Source organism: Schistocerca cancellata, chromosome 1, assembly GCF_023864275.1.
Source record: "Schistocerca cancellata isolate TAMUIC-IGC-003103 chromosome 1, iqSchCanc2.1, whole genome shotgun sequence".
In the NCBI taxonomy this organism is placed as follows: domain Eukaryota; kingdom Metazoa; phylum Arthropoda; class Insecta; order Orthoptera; family Acrididae; genus Schistocerca; species Schistocerca cancellata.
Genome location: NC_064626.1, coordinates 235279967 through 235304878, shown reverse-complemented (window position 1 = coordinate 235304878; position 24912 = coordinate 235279967). Strand labels below are relative to the sequence as shown.

General features: G+C 38.8%; 1 protein-coding gene across 2 annotated transcripts in view; it reads left to right on the top strand.

Moving 5' to 3' along the window:
• Window positions 1-24912, top strand: part of LOC126158208 (spermatogenesis-associated protein 22) — a 157002-nt gene that overhangs the window by 108400 nt on the left and 23690 nt on the right. The window contains exons 1-3 of one of the 2 annotated variants that reach the window (XM_049916437.1): window positions 2196-2328; window positions 4566-5103; window positions 8513-8621. In XM_049916437.1, the coding sequence (XP_049772394.1) occupies window positions 4615-5103; window positions 8513-8621 (598 nt within the window). In that variant the 5' untranslated portion in view covers window positions 2196-2328; window positions 4566-4614. Of the gene's footprint in view, window positions 1-2195; window positions 2329-4565; window positions 5104-8512; window positions 8622-24912 lie in introns of those variants that run through there. The other variant, XM_049916430.1, reaches the window with a different exon arrangement.

The following is a 24912-nucleotide window of genomic DNA, read 5'->3' as shown; positions in this document are numbered from 1 at the left end:
CATCGGGGATAGACTACAACCCAGTCTCACTCCCTTCCCAACCACTGCTTCCCTTTCATGCCCCTCAGCTCTAATAACTGCCATCTATTTTCTGTACAAATTGTAAATAGCCTTTCACTTCCTGTATTTTATCCCTACCTCCTTCAGAATTTGAAAGACAGTATTCCAGTCACCATTGTCAAGAGCTTTCTCTAAGTCTACAAATGGTAGAACGTAGGTTTGCCTTTCCTTAATCTAAGATAAGCCATGGGGTCAGTATTGCCTCACTTGTTCCAACATGTCTACGGAATCTAAACTGAACTTCCCCGAGATCGGCTTCTACCAGTTTTTCCATTCGTCTGTAAAGAATTTATGTTAGTATTTTTCAGCTGTGGATTATTAAACTGGTAGTTCGGTAATTTTCACCTCTGTCAACATCTGCTTTCTTTGGGATTGGAATTATTGTATTCTTCTTGAATTCTGAGGGTATTTTGCCTGTCTCATACATCTTGCTCACCAGATGGTAGAGTTTTGTCAGGACTGGCTCTCCCAAGGCTATCAGTAGTTCTAATGGAATGTTGTCTACTCCCGGGGCCTTGTTTCGACTTCAGTGCTCTTTCAGACTCTTCACACAGTATCATATCTCCCATCTCATCTTCATCTAAATCCTCTTACATTTCGATAATATTGTCCTCAAGTACATCGCCCTTGTAGAGACCCTCTATATACTCCTTTCACCTTTCTGCTTTCCCTTCTTTGCTTAGAACTGGGTTTCCATCTGAGCTCTTGATATTCATACAAGTGGTTCTCTTTTCTCTGAAGGTCTCTTTAATTTCCCTGTAGGCAGTATCTATCTTACCCCTGGTGAGATAAGCTTCTACATCCTTACATTTGTCCTCTAGTCATCCCTGCTTAGCCATTTTGCGCTTTCTGTCGATCTCATTTTTGAGACGTTTGTGTTCCTTTTTGACTGCTTCATTTACTGCATTTTTATATTTTCTCCTTTCATCAATTAAATTCAATATATCTTCTGTTACCCAAGGATTTCTAATAGCCCTCATCTTTTTACCTACTTGATCCTCTGCTACCTTCACTATTTCGTCTCTCAAAGCCACTTATTCTTCTACTACTGTATTTTTTCCCCCCATTCTTGTCAATAGTTCCCTAATGCTCTCCCTGAAGCTCTCTACAACCTCTGGTTCTTTCAGTTTATCCAGGTCCCATCTCCTTAAATTCCCACCTTTTTGCAGTTTCTTCAGTTTTAATCTACAGTTCATAACCAACAGATTGTGGTCAGAGTCCACATCTGCCCCTGGAAATGTCTTAAAATCTAAAACCTGGTTCCTGAATCTCTGTCTTACCATTATATAATATATCTGATACATTCTAGTATCTCCAGGCTTATTCCATATATACAAGTTTCTTTCATGATTCTTGAACCAAGTGTTAGCTATGATTAAGTTATGCTCTGTGCAAAATTCTACCAGGCGGCTTCCTCTTTCATTTCTTCCCCCCAATCTATATTCACCTACTACATTTCCTTCTCTCCCTTGTCCTACTATCGAATTCCAGTCAACCATGACTATTAAATTTTCGTCTCCCTTCACTATATGAATAATTTCTTTTATCGCGTCATACATTTCATCAATCTCTTCATCATCTGTGGAGCTAGTTGGCATATAAACCTGTACTATTGTGGTAGGCATGGGCTTCGTATCTATCTTGGCCACAGTAATGCGTTTACTAAGCTATTTGTAGTTGCTTAGCCGCATTCTTACTTTTTTATTCATTATTAAACCTAGTCTTGCATTAACCCTATTTGATTTCGTATTTAGAACCCTGTATTCACCTGACCAGAAGTAATTTTTCCTCCTGCCACCGAACTTCACTAATTCCCACTATATCTATCTTTAACCTATCCATTTGCCTTTTTAAATTTTCTAACCTACCTGCCCGATTAAGGGATCTGACATTCCACGCTCCGATCCATTGAATGCCAGTTTTCTTTCTCCTGATAACAACGTCCTCCTGAGTAGTCCCCACCCAGAGATCCGAATGGGGGACTATTTTACCTCTGGAATATTTTACCCAAGAGGACGCCATAATCATTTAACCATACAGTAATGTTGCATGCTCTCAGGGCAATATTACGGCTGTAGTTTCCCCTTGCTTTCAGCTGTTCACAGTACCAATGCAGCAAGGCCGTTTTGGTTTGTGTTACAAGGCCAGATCAGTCAATCATCCAGACTGATGCCCCTGCAACTACTGAAAAGGCTGCTGCCCCTCTTCAGGAACCACACGTTTGTCTGGCCTCTCAACAGAAACCCCTCCGTTGTGGTTGCACCTATGGTACGGCTATCTGTATCACTGAGGCATGCAAGCCTCCCCACGAATGGCAAGGTCCATGGTTCATGGAGGGGGGACATACAATGACTCAAAGAATATTTCTTACTATCTACTACTAACTACATCCTGAAAAACAGTAGACAACTAATGAATAATGGTTGACAAAGAATATCATAACAATTAAAGAATATGTTTTAATTTTTATATGTGGTGCAAATGCTGAGTCAGATATTTTGTGGAATTGTGGTTTATTCATCTCATGACATATCTTTGCAATCCATTTGGTTTGCACACAGTACACATGTCAAAAATTTATAATACAGTTACAATGATTTTTATGCTAATAAATAATATAACTAAAATAAATAATACAGTATAATGACATTTCTTAGAATATATAACACATTGTATCCATCTCAAATTTCCATTTTGTCCTAGAAATTTTCATTCCTGTATTTTAAGTTTTCTAAACAATGGGTGACATGCTTCCTTATGATTTGCAGTGCACACATTTCGAATGAAATTTTTCTATCTTTTTAGTATCCACAGTATTTTTTTTAGTTACCACAGAAAACAATTGTATAGCTGGATTCAAAGTAGCTTGTAGGCAGCTTGTTATTATTGTTTTATTATTTGATTTCATGTATATTTTTTGTTACCTTCCGTAGCTGGCGATGTGTCATGCTTAGTGCAGTGTATGTACACTTTTCTGAGCAATGGTTAGTGGCAAGAGTTTTATTTGTTAATAGTAATAAATTCATAAACTCCGAAGATGCAGGTCCTATTGTGCTTCACCATTAGCCAGCAACAATAACATACCACTTTTGGATGTGCAACTATGAAACATAAATCATTGACATAAGGTTAGATTATTGTTTAATAACTAATACTTAAGTCAAAATAATTCTCAAATTGGCTGTATCTGCCAGTAATTATCAAATTTGTCTTTTTAAGTCAGAAAACTAGCTCTGAGTAGTCTTTTATTCATTCATTTTCAAGTAAGAAATCATGAAACAATTGAAGAGCAGAATACAAGTGCTCTTTACTGTTGATGCCTACCTATACATAAGAGTGTCTGGACACCAACTTTGGAGTCAATGACAGACTTTGCATACAACCAGAATTTCATTGGGTTTTATGAAAGATACTTCAATAATTTTCTGCTACGACAGGAGCTGAAGGCATCTCACCATCTGTAGCCTTGTGCTTTCTTTTACTCCTATTATGCAGTAGCCTCTGTTTCTTTAGAAATTTAAGTGATTATATACTATGGAGGACTCCTCCCATCATAAACTGTTCAGCTAGGTACATATCTATCCAGTGCATGGTCAGCTATTCTTTTAAACTTGAGCTATAATTCCTCTACATTCTCCTATTCTGAGCTAAAAGTTTAAAGTTTCAAGTTCTCTTTGAAATATGACACTACTGCCTCTTTATCTAGTTCATTGAACATATGAATCTTTCTAATTGTTTTATTGTCCTCCTATGACTTTGAAAAGTTTTGTGCCCATAACTGGACTCAACACATTCAAATCATGCCTTTTCACATGGCCTTAAACACTTGTGTAGAATAATTTATCTGCACCTTCAAAACCCAGCTCCACAAGGAAATGATATCTAACACTGCACATAATTCCCTCTGAAGCTTTCTTGCTGCTTAGAACAGGAGGGGATGTAGTGGCACCTCCCAATGGTCACTATGCAAACCAAAAAGCTGGCAAAGCATTACTGTCGACGGCTGTGTTACTACTGCTACCCAGAGGGTGCTTGTTATCTTGAGTGCCCTCTAATGAGACCGCACTAGAATCAATCTTATAAGCTGGCCCAGGCCCAGTCTGACTCAGCTGGAATGTCTTCTATGGAGTGTATGGTGAATGTACCATCGGGTTGGCTGAAGTATTTATATTGTAGAGTTAATTTGTCACAGGCAGAACTTTGATCTGACATCAACTGAACTTTGCTTTGGAACATGGACTTAAGATAGCTGGCACTATTTCGGAGGAACATGCTGTGTACATCTCTTCTTTTGAATAAAATGGGGCAAGCTCCATTGGTTGCATGTGTAGATTGTCTTTTACAAAAGAACAGATTATAATGGCTTGAAAGGTGTAAATGTAGTCGTAGCTGTACATATTTTCCCCTATAACACCCATTTCTACCATTGACTTAGATATAGTATTTTTATGTGGTAAATGTACTTTTATATTACATATTTCATGATATGAAGTATTTCTTACCAGGTTTGGTCTGGAAGCTCCTCATGAGGCTGTTGCAGCATCTCCCCACAGTATGATGCAACATGCCACACGTCCATACCCGTACCATCCACAGCCTAACTATAGTTATGTTTCAAATGGAGAACTAGCATTGGGATTTGGCAACCCTTTGAGTGTGGCTTCAACATCTAGTCCACAGTTATATTCACCACTGTATAATTCAAATGAATTGTCAACATCTATAACTGATGATGACTTAAGAACAATCAAAATGCCAAGTGCCTCAACAACAGCAACAATGAACAAGTCTTATGAAAGAAGTACCAAAGCTATTGGCACAAAACCAGTATCTAAAACTGTGCAAAGTGCATTTAAAGACAGTTTTGATTCTTTATCAAGGAAAAATCTGAATGCCTCACTTTCCAAGGAATTTCATACAGAAATGCCTGGAACATCTCAGATTCAAATAAGGGGCTTAAAGAAGCCTGAAATCAACTCTGTACCAACAAAATTTATCGCAGTAGATTCAAATAAAATATCAGATTCAAATAAAATATCACAGGTAACTACAAATTAATTATTTTACAGCTGAGAAGTTAATTTTTCTCACTTAGTGAGTTTACTTTTACTATTTCTGTCTCATTTCATGTTAGTCTGTCTGTCCTTTTTCAATTTAATAGCTGCTGATATCTATTTATCAAAATTGGAATACTTTTTTAACAAAATGTTCAGCCAAAGCACCCTGAGAAAATCTGAGGGGGTCACAGTTTGTTATTGTTCCACGTTCATACAGACATGTTTTATAGTACTGTTGTACCATTATAAATGGGTTATTTTACTTATTTATGTACTATGTATCTAATGAGCTTCCTAGTTTATGCCATTTTGGGGGGAGACTTGCGTGTAAGGTGTCTTAACTGCAATGATCTTGTTTAGGCCACAGTAATGAGGGCATGTGCAATTAGTTTCAGTAAAAGTGTATTATGTTACAGCAAGTATGTACAGGAATGGATATGCCTATCATACTTACACACAGAGCTGAGTAAATTTGATCTTGTAACACGTTTGGTTGGCACATTATACAACTGTTCATTTTAGCATGCCTTGTGCTTAAGAATTACGGAGCATTTTTATATTTGTTCTGAATTCTGTCTTCTCAGAAGAAATTTGTAACCCAGACTTTTCCACTGTGTCTTTCAACGGGTTGATTTCCTCAGTTGCAGTAGTGATGTATTCAGAAAATATTGCTAAATCATCTGCAAAGACTAGACAGTTAAAATTTGAGCTTTTGTAATGTTAATTTCTGCTAAGTCCTTTTTCACTCCCCTGAACAAACTGATTTGCATCTTGGGATTTTTGTTAAAATGGTCAAATATTTCTTTCAGTCAGTCGTTCTGGGTTCACTGAACCTAGTGACCATAAAATGAAGTTCTTCTTTTCCTGAGGGCATCAGACAGTTTTCAGTTTGAGTGCAGATTTCTTCATTATACGAGGTGCATTCAAGTTCTAAGGCCTCCGATTTCTTTTCTAATTAACTACTCACCCGAAATCGATGAAACTGGCGTTACTTCTTGACGTAATCACCCTGCAGACGTACACATTTTTCACAACGCTGACGCCATGATTCCATGGCAGCGGCGAAGGCTTCTTTAGGAGTCTGTTTTGACCACTGGAAAATCGCTGAGGCAATAGCAGCACAGCTGGTGAATGTGCGGCCATGGAGAGTGTCTTTCATTGTTGGAAAAAGCCAAAAGTCACTGGGAGCCAGGTCAGGTGAGTAGGGAGCATGAGGAATCACTTCAAAGTTGTTATCACGAAGAAACTGTTGCGTAACGTTAGCTCGATGTGCGGGTGCGTTGTCTTGGTGAAACAACACACGCACAGCCCTTCCCGGACGTTTTTGTTGCAGTGCAGGAAGGAATTTGTTCTTCAAAACATTTTGTAGGATGCACCTGTTACCGTAGTCCTCTTTGGAACGCAATGGGTAAGGATTACGCCCTCGCTGTCCCAGAACATGGACACCATCATTTTTTCAGCACTGGCGGTTACCCGAAATTTTTTTGGTGGCGGTGAATCTGTGTGCTTCCATTGAGCTGACTAGCGCTTTGTTTCTGGATTGAAAAATGGCATCCACGTCTCATCCATTGTCACAACCGACGAAAAGAAAGTCCCATTCATGCTGTCGTTGCGCGTCAACATTGCTTAGCAACATGCCACACGGGCAGCCATGTGGTCGTCTATCAGCATTCGTGGCACCCACCTGGATGACACTTTTCGCATTTTCAGGTCGTCATGCAGGATTGTGTGCATAGAACCCACAGAAATGCCAACTCTGGAGGCGATCTGTTCAACAGTCATTCGGCAATCCCCCAAAACAATTCTCTCCACTTTCTCGGTCATGTCGTCAGACCGGCTTGTGGGAACCCGAGGTTGTTTCGGTTTGTTGTCACACGATGTTCTGCCTTCATTAAACTTTCACACCCACGAACGCACTTTCGACACATCCATAACTCCATCACCACATGTCTCCTTCAACTGTCGATGAATTTCAATTGGTTTCACACCACGAAAATTCAGGAAATGAATGATTGCACGCTGTTCAAGTAAGGAAAACGTCGCCATTTTAAGTATTTAAAACAGTTCTCATTCTCGCCACTGGCAGTAAAATTCCATCTGCCACACGGTGCTGCCATCTCTGGGACGTATTGACAATGAATGCAGCCTCATTTTAAAACAATGCACATGTTTCTATCTCTTTCCAGTCCGGAGAAAAAAAATCGGAGGCCTTAGAACTTGAATGCACCTCGTATACCTCTTTTCATCCATGTACTCCCAACTTTTCTTAGACTTAGTATTTTCTGCAGTATCTTCATTTCCTCTTTCTCCAACTCAGTCAGTGTCTCCCATTTTGTTGAGAACTTAACATTCTGATGCATAAAGCCTCTCCACTTATATGACAATGTTGTAGCATTAGATTTTTGTTTTTAATGAGAATGATTTTTTATTGTAAATGTCCCTCATTATTTGATAAGCCATATCCATTTTCTGGACTGTGTTTTTGTTTTCTTTTTTATCTAGACTGTGGGTTTTATTATTTCTCAAGAAATTAAATTTATTCTCTGTTGATTCTAACATATATTGTGCTTAAGAAATTTAGAGGATGTTTAATGTTTGTTTTGAATTCTGTCGTCTCAAAAGAAATGTGTAATCCAGCCTTTTCTTCAATCTCTTTCAAAAGGATGATTTGCTCAGTTGCTGTATCAATGTTTTCATAAAATATTGCTAAACCATCTGCTAAGGCTATAGTTTTATTTTGGACAATGTTTCTGTCCATGTTTCTTCAATTATCGCCAAAGCTTTTTGTCTGTACTGAATTTTTCTAGCATGTACGACTTCCTCTGTCTATGAAGTTGTGGTATTTCATGAAGTCTACAGAGGTTACACCAAGATTCTTGCTTCTTGTACAATAATTCCTTATGATCGGTTTGAAATTCATAATCTGTTCTACACAGAACTGGCTGATTTTAAAAACTACATGGTATTCATCAAGCTAATGGTCTAATTGTCCTTCTAAATAATTTTGAAGGCCCCTGGATAGGATTTTGTATGTAACAGCCACTAAAGAGATACTTCTATTTTTGTCCTTCTCTTTTTCTTGTTAAAGGATACTTGAGAGTGTATTTCTGTTTGTGTGGGATTTTCTCTGTTTCCCAAATTTCCCCCAAAAGTGACTGAAGTTGCTCAGTCGCTGGCTCTTTCCCACATTTCTGTGACAATTGAATCCTCTCCAGGATCTTTGTTATATTTGAGTTCTTTAATTAGGCTTCAAGTTTGTTAAAGCTTTGAATTTATGGGTCAGTTTATTGCAGCATTACTTATAGTTGTAAATTTTGTGGTACAAAACAGATGTTTTTTACTGTCCAAATTATTGATGTGCTATCCCATGCTTTCTTTCTTTCTCTGCTGAACAGGAAGTTGTATCATCTACTGCAGGTTTACGGGTTCTGTCTGGCACTGTGGACAAGATAGTGAAATGGGAAAAAATACTGAGCTTTGCAAACTTGTTATTTGAAGTTTTTGGTAAGTAAACAGGAATCCATTTTTGGTTAAGTATTTTTTGATGGGTTCCACTGGACCCACTTTTTAACACATATTTAAATCAAACCTCTCTATGGTTCTGGAATATTTTCACTTTTATATCTAAGTCACTCACTGACAGAACTGTTAATCTTCTACCCATGTTGAGAACTTTATCGCGAAAAATAAGCTGGGAAACAACATCTGAGATGTTCTCAATAATTTCTATGACAGAAAATAATGTTAAAGTCTTCACAAATAAAGAGTCTTTGTTAACTCATTTGTTTCAGTTTCTGTCATATCTGTGTAAAATTTCTTGGTGGGGACTAGTTTCAAATGTTAACATTCACTCTCAAACCAATGCCTGCATTTCAAGTGCTTACTAGAGAATAATTCCATTGATACACTTGAGATATCTCCAAAAACAGATTTACACAATAAATGTGGCATGGCTATAATACATTCAAGGTACTAGCTTATGATGAAGGTGAGTACTAGGTGGAATTACATTAATTATATTTTATTTGAAAATGAAAATGTTGTCATTTTTAACTTAATACTTTAATTAAAATTGAGGAACTATTCAGTGGGGAACTGGTCCATGTGGCATATACTGATACACATCATACTAATCTGTTTTTGGATGGGGTCTGCCTTTATCAAAACACAATTTTGTTTTCTATCCCAAACATGTTTCACTGCAGTTGGCAGCATTAGCAGTGAAACATGTTTGGGATGAAAAACAAAATTGTGTTTTGCTGAAGGTGGACCACATCCAATAACATATGTATTGTTAAGGCAAACACAGACAAAAGAGATTCAACCTCAAGTTGATTATGTCATACTCATCTTTTGTAGCATTGAAATTGAAGTGAGTGGAAAGAAAAAGAAGTTTCTACATAATATTAATTTGTTTCAGCTTTAATATACATGTTTTTGATTGATCCAAGGTGAAACATAAAATAGAAAATAAATCATAATAAAAAAACGGATAATTACTAGTTCACATGGAATGGAAGAATCAGCTGTCTTCTGTCCTCTAAAATTTTATTTTGTTTGTTCCTCTGTGCCCTTGCGATATCTCTACTTGTTTGCAGTATGATATTAGTTAAAACATATTTCTTATTTTTGTATCTGCATGGGTGTAACAATGCCACTAAACCATCCTGTTGGCACAAATGTCACTATTCTAGCTGAAGACAGGTGCTCGTCAATGACTGGAAAGCTGAACCCTTTGAGAGGAAAAGCTCACCATATGGGTCAATATATGGGGAGTGGAGAGAAAGAACTCTGCATAGGCACAGAGAAACCACAAGCGCAACTAGTGCAAATGATCGAAACAACTCAAACTTGAAACCAAGAATACAACACACTTTGGAAGCCAGATCTCTGTTAGTTTATTTAGTGTAAGAACTGACTGACTATCACTGACCTGTATGAGGGAGTCTGCCCAGATAACACTCTGCATGTGCCATATTTCTATATTACTCTGCTATGAGACCACTGACAGCTCACCTGTGTCCATATGCATGTCCATTGGCAGGTGTACTAAATCCCTCTGCTTCAAAAGTCACATAGGGTGAAAATGGCTTGTTTTCTGCCATGACCACTGTCACAGAACTGGAGAGGGTGTGTGATTCCTGGGCAGAGGGTCTACCACTGAAGTTAACTAGTTAGTTACATGTTGCATATATCATTTGAATGATCCTTTTTTTGAAATGACGTGGAACGACTTACAGGATATGTAACGTGTCATGTTAACATCAATCAACAAATTATTTTTTTTAGTCTGACTCAGCTGTGTGTTTTATTTATTTTATTTTTCCAGTCTACCAGTTTTTAAATGAGTCACCCATGGAATAGAATGAGTTGTTCAGGAGTAATTATTACAGCTTAGGTTTAAAGTTTGCTCTGCCATCTGTCAGGCACATTATGCTATTGGGCAATTGTTAAAAAAAAATTATTTTTGCATATAAAGACCTATGACCTATGGCAAGCAGAGAGTGTGGACACTGCGTAGGTAGTTGCAAAAATGCAGCCAACATGATTGATGAGAACAAGTAACATGTAGAATCAAGAGCTTGGTGTGTTGCGGAAGCCATGTCCTTGTTAGTCGATCTCAGTACAAAAACTGACTGCTGACAAGTAAACACCTGGGGCAGCAGATCTGCCCACGTGAGGTGTGATCAAAAAATAAAGGGAATTTTTTAATTCTGTGGACTTAATAATCTGATTTTCAACTTTTTATATCCTGTTGCTAAACGTGCTCCTGAATCATGTTTACATTTCCAACTGTTTTGGTTATTTACTTTATTGTTGGCAGTTATAAAGTTATATGTGTTTCCAAGAGCTTGGTGGATTTTTACGTTTGGAAAAGATGGATCAAAGAATTTGGATTAAATTTTGCTTGAAAAATTGCATAAAGTGTAACACTGTATTTCAAATGTTGACTGTGGCTTACAGTGAACCCACTGAGAGTAAGACAAATGTTTACTTGTGGTATAAACGTTTCAAGGGGGTTCTAGATGACATTGGAGACGGCAACCACCTTGGATGCCCTAGCACATCAATTACTGATGACAACGTGCAAGAAGTTAAGAAAATGGTTCTGGAAAATTGCCAAATCACAATCAGAGAAGTTGCTGATGATCGTGTGTCCTCAAGCTCAGGCCAGACAATTTTTTCGGATGTTTTAGTCATGAAACATGTAGCAGTGAAGTTTGTTCCGAAATTGTTGAATTTTGACCAGAAATTATTTAGTGTATACATCACACAAGGAACTGCTGAATGAAGTTGATAATGATCCAGAACTTCTAAAGAAAGCTATAACAGGTGATGAAACATGAGTATATGGGTATGATGTTGAAACCAAGGCCCAATAGAAACTGCCTGAAGAACCAAGACTGAAAAAAATTTGACAAGTTTGATCACATGTGAAGGTTATTCTCACAGTTTTCTTTGATTACATTGGAATACTGCACCATGAGTTTTTGTCTTGTGGTTCTATGGCCCATAAGGAATAGTATTTGGAAGTTATATTCCATTTGCGTGAATCAATCAGAAGAAAACGATCAGAATTGTACCAAAACTGCTCATGGAAGTTGCATCACACTAATGCTCCTGCTCACACTTTAATGCTTGTTCATGATTTCATGATTTTTTTGGCAAAAAACAAAATCGTTATGTTGCCTCAGCCACTGTATTCACCAGACATGCCGACCCCCCCCCCTCCCTCCCCCCCCCCCCCCCCCCCCCCCCCGTGTCTTCTTTCTGTTCCAGAGGCTAAAGGGAACAATGAAAGGATGCCATTTTGCCACCATTAATGAGATAAAAACAGAATCGTTGAAGAAGCTGAACACCATAATGAAAAGTGACTTCCAAAAGTGCTTCAAAGATTGGAGAAAGTGCTGGTACAAATGTATTATATCTGAGGAGGCCTACTTTGAATGGGACAAAGTTGGGGTCGATGAATAAATTAATATTCTTTAAGAAAAACAGAAATTCCCATTACTATTTAATTGCATGTTGTACTACACACTTGCTGTCTGTTATAGCTTTCTGCACTGCTTTGCCACAAGTCCCATAATAGCTCATGTGTGTCCATACATATGTCCACTGGTGGGAATAGTAAACTTATATTTCAGACAGAATTAACTGAATTACATAAAAGTATTCAGAAACATTTATGAGACAATCCAAAAAATATAATAATAAGACTATAACATAGTGATATGGTTATAATAGAAGGAAACATTCCACGAAGGAAAAATATACCTAAAAACAAAGATGATGTGACTTACCAAATGAAAGTGCTGGCAGGTCGACAGACACACAAACGAACACAAACATACACACAAAATTCAAGCTTTTGCAACAAACTGTTGCCTCATCAGGAAAGAGGGAAGGAGAGGGAAAGACAAAAGTATGTGGGTTTTAAGGGAGAGGGTAAGGAGTCATTCCAGTCCCGGGAGCGGAAAGACTTACCTTAGGGGGAAAAAAGGACGGGTATACACTCGCACACACACACACATATCCATCCACACATATACAGACACAAGCAGACATATTTAAAGACAAAGAGTTTGGGCAGAGATGTCAGTCGAGGCAGAAGTGGATCTTTGCCTCTGCACTTCTGCCTCGACTGACATCTCTGCCCAAACTCTTTGTCTTTAAATATGTCTGCTTGTGTCTGTATATGTGTGGATGGATATGTGTGTGTGCGAGTGTATACCCGTCCTTTTTTCCCCCGTAAGGTAAGTCTTTCCGCTCCCGGGACTGGAATGACTCCTTACCCTCTCCCTTAAAACCCACATCCTTTCGTCTTTCCCTCTCCTTCCCTCTTTCCTGATGAGGCAACAGTATGTTGCGAAAGCTTGAATTTTGTGTGTATGTTTGTGTTCGTTTGTGTGTCTGTCGACCTGCCAGCACTTTCATTTGGTAAGTCACATCATCTTTGTTTTTAGGTATAGACTATAACATAGACAATATGAAAATATGGAACAGGCATTTGGGGTGTGTAGACATCATATCACATGTCAGGACTTCAGATGGACCTGACGAACTGGGAGACCATAGTAAAGGTACTCATGAAGACTTTTGGAATGTCTTTGCTGTATTAACCATTCTTGGTGCACTTGTCACATTAATCAACACCACAAGTGAGGAGAGAACAGTTAATGCATACTAAAAGTATTCAAATATTTCTTCAAAAATCTGTTTAGTTGCACCTAAGGAAATGAACATTCAGATAATAGAGTGTAAGAATGGTTGCATTTCGAAAGTACTGCCAGAAAAAGTAGGGAAAGCAATTTTCTGCACTGGAAGAAAGCTCTGGAAGGATAGAGTAGCAGTAGAAATGATTTAAGCAGGGAGGCAGGTGGTGAAAGCAAAACTTGTGCAATTATTCACAGAATGTTTGTGTAAGCAGACAATACTAGATAGTTGGAACAATGCTGTAATTGTAATCCACAAGAAAAGAAGCAGAGAATATATGAAGAACAACTGGTCCATTTGGGTTTTATCAGTGGTAAACAAGATTTTTACAAAAAATTCTTTCTGAACAACTAGAAGAACTTCATAAATTTACTAATGGAAAGAACAAGCTGCTTTTAGAAGTGATTGTAGCTCAGTGAGCCATCTATAGTGCCCACAGATTACTGAAAGATGCAACAAATACCAGTTTCAACTTTGTATGGAACATGAGGTTTGATCAAAAAGTAACAAGAAGTTTTGTTTTTCTTAAAGAATCTTCATTTATGCATTGATACCAGCCTTATCCCCTTCAAAGTAATCCCCCTCAGATATAGTATACTTGAGCCAGCATTTTTTTCAATGTCGGAAGTATTTCTGGAACTTGCCTTTTTTTACGGTGTCCAGCTCCTGCCGCAATTTTGTTTTTATCTCATCAGTGGTGACATAACAACATTCTTTCATAGTTTCTTCAGCCTCAGGAATAAAAAGAAGTCACGGGGTCATGTCTGGTGAACACAATGGCTAAGGCCGAACAATCATTGCTGTGTGAGCAAGAACATTATCATGATGCAATTTCTGGTTGTTGTCTTATGACTGCTCAACGCAAATAGCACATAACTTCCAGGTAGTATTCCTTATTGACTGTATGACCATAAGGCAGGAACTCATGATGCACTATGCCATTGTAATTGAAGTAATCAGTGTAAAGAACCTTCACATATGATCGAAATTGTTGAATTTTTTTCAGCCTTGGCTCATCAGGCAGTTTGCTTTAAGATGACTGGCCTTGGTCTCGACGTCACACACGTTTTGTCAGCTGTTTAAGCTCCTTTATAAGTTCTGGATTGTTGTCGGCTTCTTACAGCAATTCATGAGTGACGTCTACACAACATCGTTTTTGGTCGATATACAAGAGTTTTGGAACAAACTTTGCTGCTGAACGTTTTATGCTCAAAACGTCTGAAAAAATTGCTTGGCATGAGTCAGAGGATGTGCTGACATTATGAGCAACATCTCTGATGGTGATGCAGCAATTTTCCAGAACCATTTCTCTACTTCTTTCACAGTGTCCTCAGTAATTGATGTGCTAGTGCATCCAGGGTGGTTGTCGTCTTCAGCATCTTCTCGATTTTCTTTGAAACATTTGTACCACTCACAACCTCTTGTCTTATTCACAGTAATTTCACATGTATAACATTTTTGATTGCCAACAATAAACTAAATTTAGACATGTGTATCAATAAGATAAAAAAATTGATAAGCAGATTTATAATGCCTGCAAAATTAAAAAATTCTCATTACTTTTTTATCAAACCCCATACCTGGACTGTGATAAATGTTTGATTCTGCTGCAATAAAATCTATGATGACAGCATTTGAGAACCAAGGAATAGAATCAACCTACTTCAGTTTGTTCAAGAATTAATACAAGGAGGTTACTGGTTCCATTTGGTTCCATTTTATTATATCAAGAGTGTGAAAACTTTAAACTTGAGAAATAAATTATACAAAGTGAATCCATTCCACCGAAACTAACCAAGGATAACATAATTGAACAATTAAACTGGGATGAACAAGGAATAGGCATAAATGGATTATGCGAACCACCTATGATTTGAAGATAACAGATTTTTGGTAGCTTGTGGTACAGAAGAACTCCAGTGAAGGATGGAGGAAATGAACAGAGCAAGTGTTATAGTGGGCCAGATGTAAGATTAAAGTAAGATCAAAATAATGGTCAATTAGCATGCTGAGAGCCATTGGTGTTGTTACAGTGGTAACACCGTTTCCCGTCAGATCACAAGAGTTAAGCAGTGTCAGTCTTGGTTAGCACTCGGATAGGTGACTGTCCATGCTTGCTGAGTAATGTTGGCAAATGGGGTGCACTCAGTCCTTGTGAGGCCAATCGATGAGCTACTTGACCAAGAAGCAGTGGCTCTAGTCATGAAAGCTAGCAATGGCCAGGAGGACAATGTGCCGACCACGTACCCCTCCATACCTGCATCCGGTGACGACTATCAGTGGAGGTGGCAGTCACTCATACCAGTGGGCCTGTTTGGCAGAAGAGTGTGCTGACAGGAAAGTAGCAAAGATTAATGACACCATTGACAGATTTGTGTGCTTAGGACACATGAACACAACAAGTGAATGTACACTTAGAGGCACTTTACATAACTTTCCATAGTTTTCATGTTATATTTGTATTAACGTTGGAAATCAAATTTATTTTAACTATCTGACATAATCAGAATGAAGACAGTGATCTGTAAACTTGAATGTTGTAGATTTTGTTAAAACCTGTATTTGGCAATGATCACAGTTAGAAAACAATAATTACTTGTTTCAACCATTTAAATGGTCATCTTCAGATCTGGAAATTGTAAAAGGTCACAACTCAAAAATATGTTGGAACACAGAAACATTAATAAGAATAATTATGTGAAAGTTGTTAGGTGTACATAACAGGATAGAAACGTGCAGTGTTAAAATCAAGAGAATAAGTAAGACACTTTATGATTATAGTGTTCACATTCTTAAGGAAATGACAACTGTAAAACAACATAAAATAAACTTACATCAATATAATCCAAAGCCAATAGTACAAATCTCTGTGCAACAAAACAGTGAAAACATACCTCACAGTCATATTTACATAGGTGGGTGCTTTGTACAAACATCATTGTAGTAATATATATATTTGAATTGTTGTCTGTTGTATTGGACATGTCCAACAGAGTAGATACAACTTGTGATGACATGGGTGGTGCATACATTTATATGAAACAAATAATGGGGAAAGAAAGAGAAGGGGTGGATGGCATTTTGTGACTTCCAGCTGCACAAGGCATTGTGGTAATGCAATAGCAAAAGTTAAAAATTTGTGCCTGACCAGGACTCAAACCCAGACTTATTGCTTCTCATGAGTGGTTGCCAAGACTGCTTCGGCCATCCGTATGTGGCCCCTGACTGACTCAAATTTCCAACTTATCACACACTGAAACGCAGTGTCTGTCACCCATTAACCTCTTACTTGCAAATTATCGATTGCCATAGGAGTTTGGATGATATGAAATGTCAAGCAGCCATCGTGCTCTTACAGAAATGTATATATTTGAGTGGCTTCTGTTACATCAGAGTTGTCCGACAGAACGTGGGGTCACAGGTCAGTGAAGATGCCATTACGTGGCAGTGCAGTACAGTACAGTACAGTACAAACTGTATAGATAACATTGTGTTACATCATCTTTCACATCAGCATAGTTCAATAACTATTGTCTTGTACTTACGAAGCAACTGTTTACATCTAGAGACCTTTTACTGTTTTTCAGAATTGAAATATTTTGAAGAACCGTAAAAGAAGAACAAGGTGGTATTTTAATTGTAAAATGGATATACAGTAGTGTGGACATTGTTGTATCAGATTTGCTAGGGAAAAACCCACTCAAGTTCATAAAAATATTTCGTTCCAAACATGAAAAACACACAATTGTCCCAACCCAGCAGCAATTCATATGTACAATAAAAACATGGGTTGGAACCAGGGTTTCAACCAGTATTGTATTGCAGTCAATACTGATGTGGCTTTTGGATTCCACAATAAATAATGCCTGCCATGTGCATGAGACTGAAAGAAAAGTGACATAAATTTCAGAAGACGTAGTTTTGATGTACCTCACCTAGTACAAAAGTTGGTAAAAGTGGAGGAATCAATGGCACTTTCCACAAAGGGCTCATCAGGAGTTCTTGGTGGCATTACGTTGTGATGAGATCTGCAAATGAAGGTTGTAGGCTTCTACAGTACCCACATGTATGAAATCTGATAGAGGTTTGTGCATGAAATGCAGTATTCTGTCCCATCATCATCATCAACCAATTGTCATCTGCTGTTGGATAAAAGAATCTTCCAGTCTTCTCTATACATCACAGTCTTCAGATTTTTGCATATAAGTTCTTTTATGTCAGATACTCTATGAAGCTGTCTTTTAGGTATTTTCTCGTTTGTGCATGAAATGCAGTATTCTGTCCCATCATCATCATCAACCAATTGTCATCTGCTGTTGGATAAAAGAATCTTCCAGTCTTCTCTATACATCACAGTCTTCAGATTTTTGCATATAAGTTCTTTTATGTCAGATACTCTATGAAGCTGTCTTTTAGGTATTTTCTTACCACAAAGAGCTCCCATTTATATGTCAGTTTCATAATAGTCACTCGCATTCTAAACTCCAGTCTGACCTCCCATCCATCTGTTTGTTTGTCTAACATCTCATCTAGTTATACAAAACATTCTTATTGGACAATCCGCAATTTTTGAATTGTTTGCACATTTAAAGTTCATGTTGCAAGAAACTGGGTAAAAAAAGATTTCATATATATAACTTACCAGAAATCACAGTCCATTATAAATAATATGCACTTTTCAAACAGCACATAAAATTGTAAACAGATCTTTCGTAGATGATGTGTCTCACTGCGCTAAACAAGTGGACTTCCCACTATATTCAACAGCAGAATTTCCAAGAATATTTAACATGTAGGGGTAAGAATGAGATACAATCAGAACATAGTATTTTTATTGGCATTTGATCCATAAGACGTTACATTCATTCTGTTAGGTTATTGATGGCTGCACATAACAATTACTGTTCTAGGGCTTAAAATTGGCTATGTTAAATTTTTAATATCAAGTCTTCATAACAGACCTCTTTTAAGATAATGTGACTTACCAAATGAAAGTGCTGGCAGGTCGACAGACACACAAACGAACACAAACATACACACAAAATTCAAGCTTTCGCAACAAACTGTTGCCTCATCAGGAAAGAGGGAAGGAGAGGGAAAGACGAAAGGATGTGGGTTTTAAGGGAGAGGGTAAGGAGTCATTCCAGTCCCGGGAGCGGAAAGACTTACCTTAGGGGGAAAAAAGGACGGGTATACACTCGCACAAACACATATATCCATCCACACATATACAGACACAAGCAGTCATATTTATTAGAATAATATAAAGATGAAGGTCGTACTTGTGGCAACAGGCGACAATGACAAATACAGTAGGCCTACAGAACGATAAACGAGCTGTTGATCGCTTTTGCACCTAGAGGTACATATCTGTGCTTCTTACATTTTTTTTTTTTTTTTTTTAAAAGCCAGTTAACAGGCAGGCTGTCAGCAGCACACTACGCTGCTCTTCAGCCATAGAATATACAAGCAGCAAAAACAGGAGAAGACACATAAGTTACAGAACGGTGGGCAATAAAACAGGAGACACATAGAGACAAACACGGAGCCGTTCACACACGTCGATAATCCACACTGCTAACTGATGAGACGACGCACAAACACTGAAGATGACAATGGCACTGGTGAACGAGGGAATGTGACGGTGAACACTGAACACTAAACACGACGGCACACACGAAACACTGAGGGCGGTGATCTCCGGCGCGCGAATGTTCACTATGCGTGTGCGAGTCCGGGGACCTGCCAAGAGAGGAGGAGGAGGAGGAAGGGGAGTGGGAGAGCGAGAGGGGAGAGCAGAGATGCCACGGGCAGGGGAGATGGGGGGAGGGAGGAAGGGGGAGGGGAAGCCCGGGGGAAGAGGGGTGAAGGGAGGGGATGGGGGAAAAGGAAAAAGAAGGGAAGAGAAGAGAAGGGAGGGAGGGTGCCGAAAGGAAAGGACACCGGAAGTGGAGGGGGGGCAGGGTCAAAGTTGATAGGAGGGGTAGATGGAGGGGACGAGGACATCATCAGGGAGGGGGAGCTGGCGGAAGCCACCTTGGGAGAGGGTAAGGAGGGTGGAGAGATGGAGACCGGGTGGGACGTGCGAATACAGGCGCGGCAGCGGGCGGGGGTGGGAAAGGATCGGGGAGACGAGAGGGTGAGGAGGATCAAGTTTACGGGAGGTGTACAGGATCCGTATCCTTTCAAGGAAAAGGAGGAGGTGGGGAAAGGTGATGAGATCATACAGGATCCGCGTGGGGGAGGGGAGACGGATGCGATAGGCAAGGCGGAGAGCATGGCGTTCGAGGATTTGGAGGGATTTATAAAAGGTAGGGGAGGCGGAGATCCAAGCCGGATGGGCATAACAAAGGAGCTTCTTACATGTGAATCTGTGTGTATATATTCTTTTGATATCAACGTGATAAGCTGCAGTTCTGTCCAATGTCACAAGTGTTTCTTCACGAATGTGTCGTAGCTTGCCACTCTATTCATGGTCTTTGTCCATACTTGCGCTTATTTTAGAATCATTTTTAGAAACATATATGCCTTCTGATACTACACAAACTCTTGGAGGCAAGAAAATAACTCGAATAATTCAGAAATTACGTAGAAATGGATGCAAACAAACATTATCCTTACGATGCATCTGACGTTCACCTTACCTGCTGCTTGGAGCACTAGTGTCGCTCCATCTGTCAAACGGCTACAACTTTTACAGCAGTGAGTGTCCAGACTGTTATGTTAGACTGTGCCCATACCATAGCTGTAGTGGCAGACATGTACCGTATTTACTCGAATCTAAGCAGCACTTTTTTTCCGGTTTTGGTAATCCAAAAAACCGCCTGCGGCTTAGAATCGAGTTCAAAGCAAGTGGAAGTCCTGAAAAATGTTGGTAGGTGCTGCCACAACTAACTTCTCCCGTCGAATATATGTAGCGCTATACAGGCATGCTTTGTAGGCACAAAGATAAATACTGACGCCAAAACCTCTGCGTCAGTAAATAATTTTTTTTTAAAAAAAGGGTGGAAGACGAGCTTTTTTTCTCCGCCCTGAGTTTCGACCACTGCATTTTCATACATTATCCAACGAAGTAAGTACAAATTCCGTATTGTTCATCTTCGAATGTAGCAGAATTTCAATGTACTACGAAAATCCGACTGGCAAGACTGTTGGGATGTTTGTCAATATGGCCAACTCTACGTTCTAAATTTTTTCCTACCTGTGAGAAGAGATGGTTGCTAATAGGAACCTGATGAAATGTGAATCACATGAAGTATTCTCTTCACCATAAGAAAGAATGTGAATATAAACATTTTGCCATGTATTCCTTCGTGTTTGCTGCTATCTCATTTAATTCCTGTCTGCCTAATAAACTACGAAACTAGAGTGAGACAACAGCAAACGCAGAAGAATGTACATATCCTGTCATGTTTATATTCGTATTATTCTTATACCTAATAGTGATACAGTCAGAAATGAAGCACGGCAAGATGACTCTAATTTCTGTGCAGAATTTGATGTACTAAAGAAGCAGCCGCAAAGATTTTCAAACGGAGAAAAATTTTCGCCTAACTCTTGTTCAGAACATGTTCTATCATACGCAGTCTATTATTTGGTTCTTGTTAAACATTATCAAAGAAAGCAGCAGTGTAAGTAACAACAAATAGCAGTCTTTTGCCATTGTTTCGCTAATGAGACGATTCCTCTCTCTCTCTCTCTCTCTCTCTCTCTCTTTTTATTTATTGTAAGCGGCAGTAGGCGATCACAAAAGCAAGCCATGCCGCGAGCAGCGACAGGCCGTAAACACACACTATCAGAATGCGACAAACAATACGTGACATAGTACAGTAATCCATTTTCAGCTTAGAGTGACGTAGACATCTATAACAAAGAAAACGGCACTTATAAGATCAAAGCAAAATAAGCAATCGATTCAAACCAGACGAAGCAAGTGAAAAAGGAAGGGTACCCGTATAATTACAGACGGAGCGCCTGACGCATAGCAATGGCTACCTGGTGAAGCTTAACTGCTAAGCTTACGACTCGAACCAAACTACTGTAGCTGTATCGTTATTCATTCATCAGCTAATTTCTTGGACATTCATTTGATTGATGTCGACATTTTGTTAGAGATTCTGGGAACAAAAGAACCAGAAAATAAATCTTACGATTCCATGAACTGTGGTTCAAACGATAAAGAACAAAACTACAATATATTCCTAGAAGAAAGACATGTACAGTAATAGAAGAAGACGTGTACAGTAATAGCTTTCAGTGACAAAAAAAACTGTAATTTTTTTGGTTAAACGAAGGAAGGACAGAAATACTTGAAGTAAAAGCAGTGTGCAAAGCCAGTTTCGTTTAATAAAACCTGGATGTGAATTATATAAACAGGAAAAAGATTTACATGAAGTATGAAAAATGCGCCTACATGAAACTCTCAAACATGTGAAAGAAAAACTATTCAAAAGTCTTAGAACTGCTCGTGGAAGTCAGTGCACCTTTATCGAGGGAAATCTACGAGACGAGGCACACTGATTTGCAAGTGAGATAAACATTACTGATTTCCATGGTTCCCTGATCTGGTTAAACAGATCCAGGAAATTATATGGAAAAGGAAGTCTTGTAATTACAAAGTTTACTTCAACTAAACATGTAGAGGAGATATCATTAATAGTAATAGTATAGAGAAATTCGTAGCTGATGTGAAGATGAAGCTTATGGTTATCCCCTAAAGTGCTGTGAATAAAGTAATCATTCAGATTAATTCAAGAACTGCATGCAAACTGCTCTTTATTATTTCGAATGAAAAAAAGACAGGAGTCACTTATGGAGTTGATGAATGCTATGACACATTCTTATACAACAATGCCAGTGATAAGTATCAGTGAATTACTATTTCCTCAGCTTTACGGTTGTCTTCAGGAGGCTCAAGGCAAATAAAGAGCACTTACTTTTTTTATTTTTTTTAAATTTTTAAAGGGTTGTTTAGTTCCAAAAATCTTATAATCAGCATAGCAAAATTTGGAAAAATGGGAGAGAATAATTTTCAATATTATATCTGAAACATCTTACCAGTTGCAGAAAACAGTTCATTGCTTTTGTTGGACTCTTGGCCTTAATATAAATACAGTTCTACACTTCTGTCATTAGGAGGATGACAAAAAGACTGTTAATATAATTTGGATTTCAACCAGAACTATCTGTGATTCAACCTCTTTATAAAGAAATTTTTCATCAGTGGAAAGCATTTTTCAGGAAACAGTTGGACAATATAATTTCTGATAGGTCTTAGTCACTTAAGGTTTATCAGTGGAACAGTATTGTTAAACTTCTGTCATATTTGCATTGTCAGTTTGCATCACCATGTCTTATGAATTTCATCTACATCTACATCTACATTTATACTCCGCAAGCCACCCAACGGTGTGTGGCGGAGGGCACTTTACGTGCCACTGTCATTATCTGCCTTTCCTGTTCCAGTCGCGTATGGTTCGCGGGAAGAACGACTGTCTGAAAGCCTCTGTGCGCGCTCTAATCTCTCTAATTTTACATTCGTGATCTCCTCGGGAGGTATAAGTAGGGGGAAGCAATATATTCGATACCTCATCCAGAAACGCACCCTCTCGAAACCTGGCGAGCAAGCTACACCGCGATGCAGAGCGCCTCTCTTGCAGGGTCTGCCACTTGAGTTTGTTAAACATCTCCATAACGCTATCACGGTTACCAAATAACCCTGTGACGAAACGCGCCGCTCTTCTTTGGATCTTCTCTATCTCCTCCGTCAACCCGATCTGGTACGGATCCCACACTGATGAGCAATACTCAAGTATAGGTCGAACGAGTGTTTTGTAAGCCACCTCCTTTGTTGATGGACTACATTTTCTAAGGACTCTCCCAATGAATCTCAACCTGGTACCCGCCTTACCAACAATTAATTTTATATGATCATTCCACTTCAAATCGTTCCGCACGCATACTCCCAGATATTTTACAGAAGTAACTGCTACCAGTGTTTGTTCCGCTATCATATAATCATACAATAAAGGATCCTTCTTTCTATGTATTCGCAATACATTACATTTGTCTATGTTAAGGGTCAGTTGCCACTCCCTGCACCAAGTGCCTATCCGCTGCAGATCTTCCTGCATTTCGCTACAATTTTCTAATGCTGCAACTTCTCTGTATACTACAGCATCATCCGCGAAAAGCCGCATGGAACTTCCGACACTATCTACTAGGTCATTTATATATATTGTGAAAAGCAATGGTCCCATAACACTCCCCTGTGGCACGCCAGAGGTTACTTTAACGTCTGTAGATGTCTCTCCATTGAGAACAACATGCTGTGTTCTGTTTGCTAAAAACTCTTCAATCCAGCCACACAGCTGGTCTGATATTCCGTAGGCTCTTACTTTGTTTATCAGGCGACAGTGCGGAACTGTATCGAACACCTTCCGGAAGTCAAGGAAAATGGCATCTACCTGGGAGCCTGTATCTAATATTTTCTGGGTCTCATGAACAAATAAAGCGAGTTGGGTTTCACACGATCGCTGTTTCCGGAATCCATGTTGACTCCTACATAGTAGATTCTGAGTTTCCAAAAACGACATGATACTCGAGCAAAAGACATGTTCTAAAATTCTACAACAGATCGACGTCAGAGATATAGGTCTATAGTTTTGCGCATCTGCTCGACGACCCTTCTTGAAGACTGGGACTACCTGTGCTCTTTTCCAATCATTTGGAACCTTCTGTTCCTCTAGAGACTTGCGGTACACGGCTGTTAGAAGGGGGGCAAGTTCTTTCGCGTACTCTGTGTAGAATCGAATTGGTATGCCTGCTACACAGCTGTGCAGATTAACAGTCAAGACCATTTCTTACTCCATCCTAATTCAGTTTAAATAAAACTGGTAATTACTATGAAGTGCCTGACTGCATCAATTTTTTTTATCAGATGTGCCTGTTGTAAGGAAAATGTTGGTTTTCATCATTCAGTAGACACTTCGCATTTTTGTGATCACTACAGGGATTAAACAACTGTGCTACAGGAACTGCTATAAAATATGGGGTGGAGCAGAGAAAACACGTGTTTTTCGCTACTCAGTAACTGAAACCAGTTTTATTTTTTTTAAAATATTGCATTTTTGAAATCTAAATCCCTTAATTAGATTTGATGTCCTTGCCGGATACAAATTTAAATCCTCTCCTGAAAGTTAATGAATGGCTATCTCCAACATTTCATTAGGCAAAGCTTCAATTTCCTGATGAATGGAAAAATGGAAATCTTGAGGTCATAGATTGTATGGGGCTTGTTCATGTATACTCATGATTTCAAGCAGCCTCACAAGAAGAAGTCACAGATCAACAGATCTGGTGAACATGGAGGCCCAGGAACACCACCATATGTAAAATGACATGTCCTGGGAACATTTCTCGAACCACTTCCATGGATGCTCCGCCATGTGTGCTGTGGCACCATCTTGTTGGAACAAAATTTCTCCCATGTTCACTCAATACCTTTCCAGTTGTGAGTGAAGAAGGTTGTTTAACATTTTGACACAGTGCACTGATGACACAGTAACTGCAGCTCCTCCCT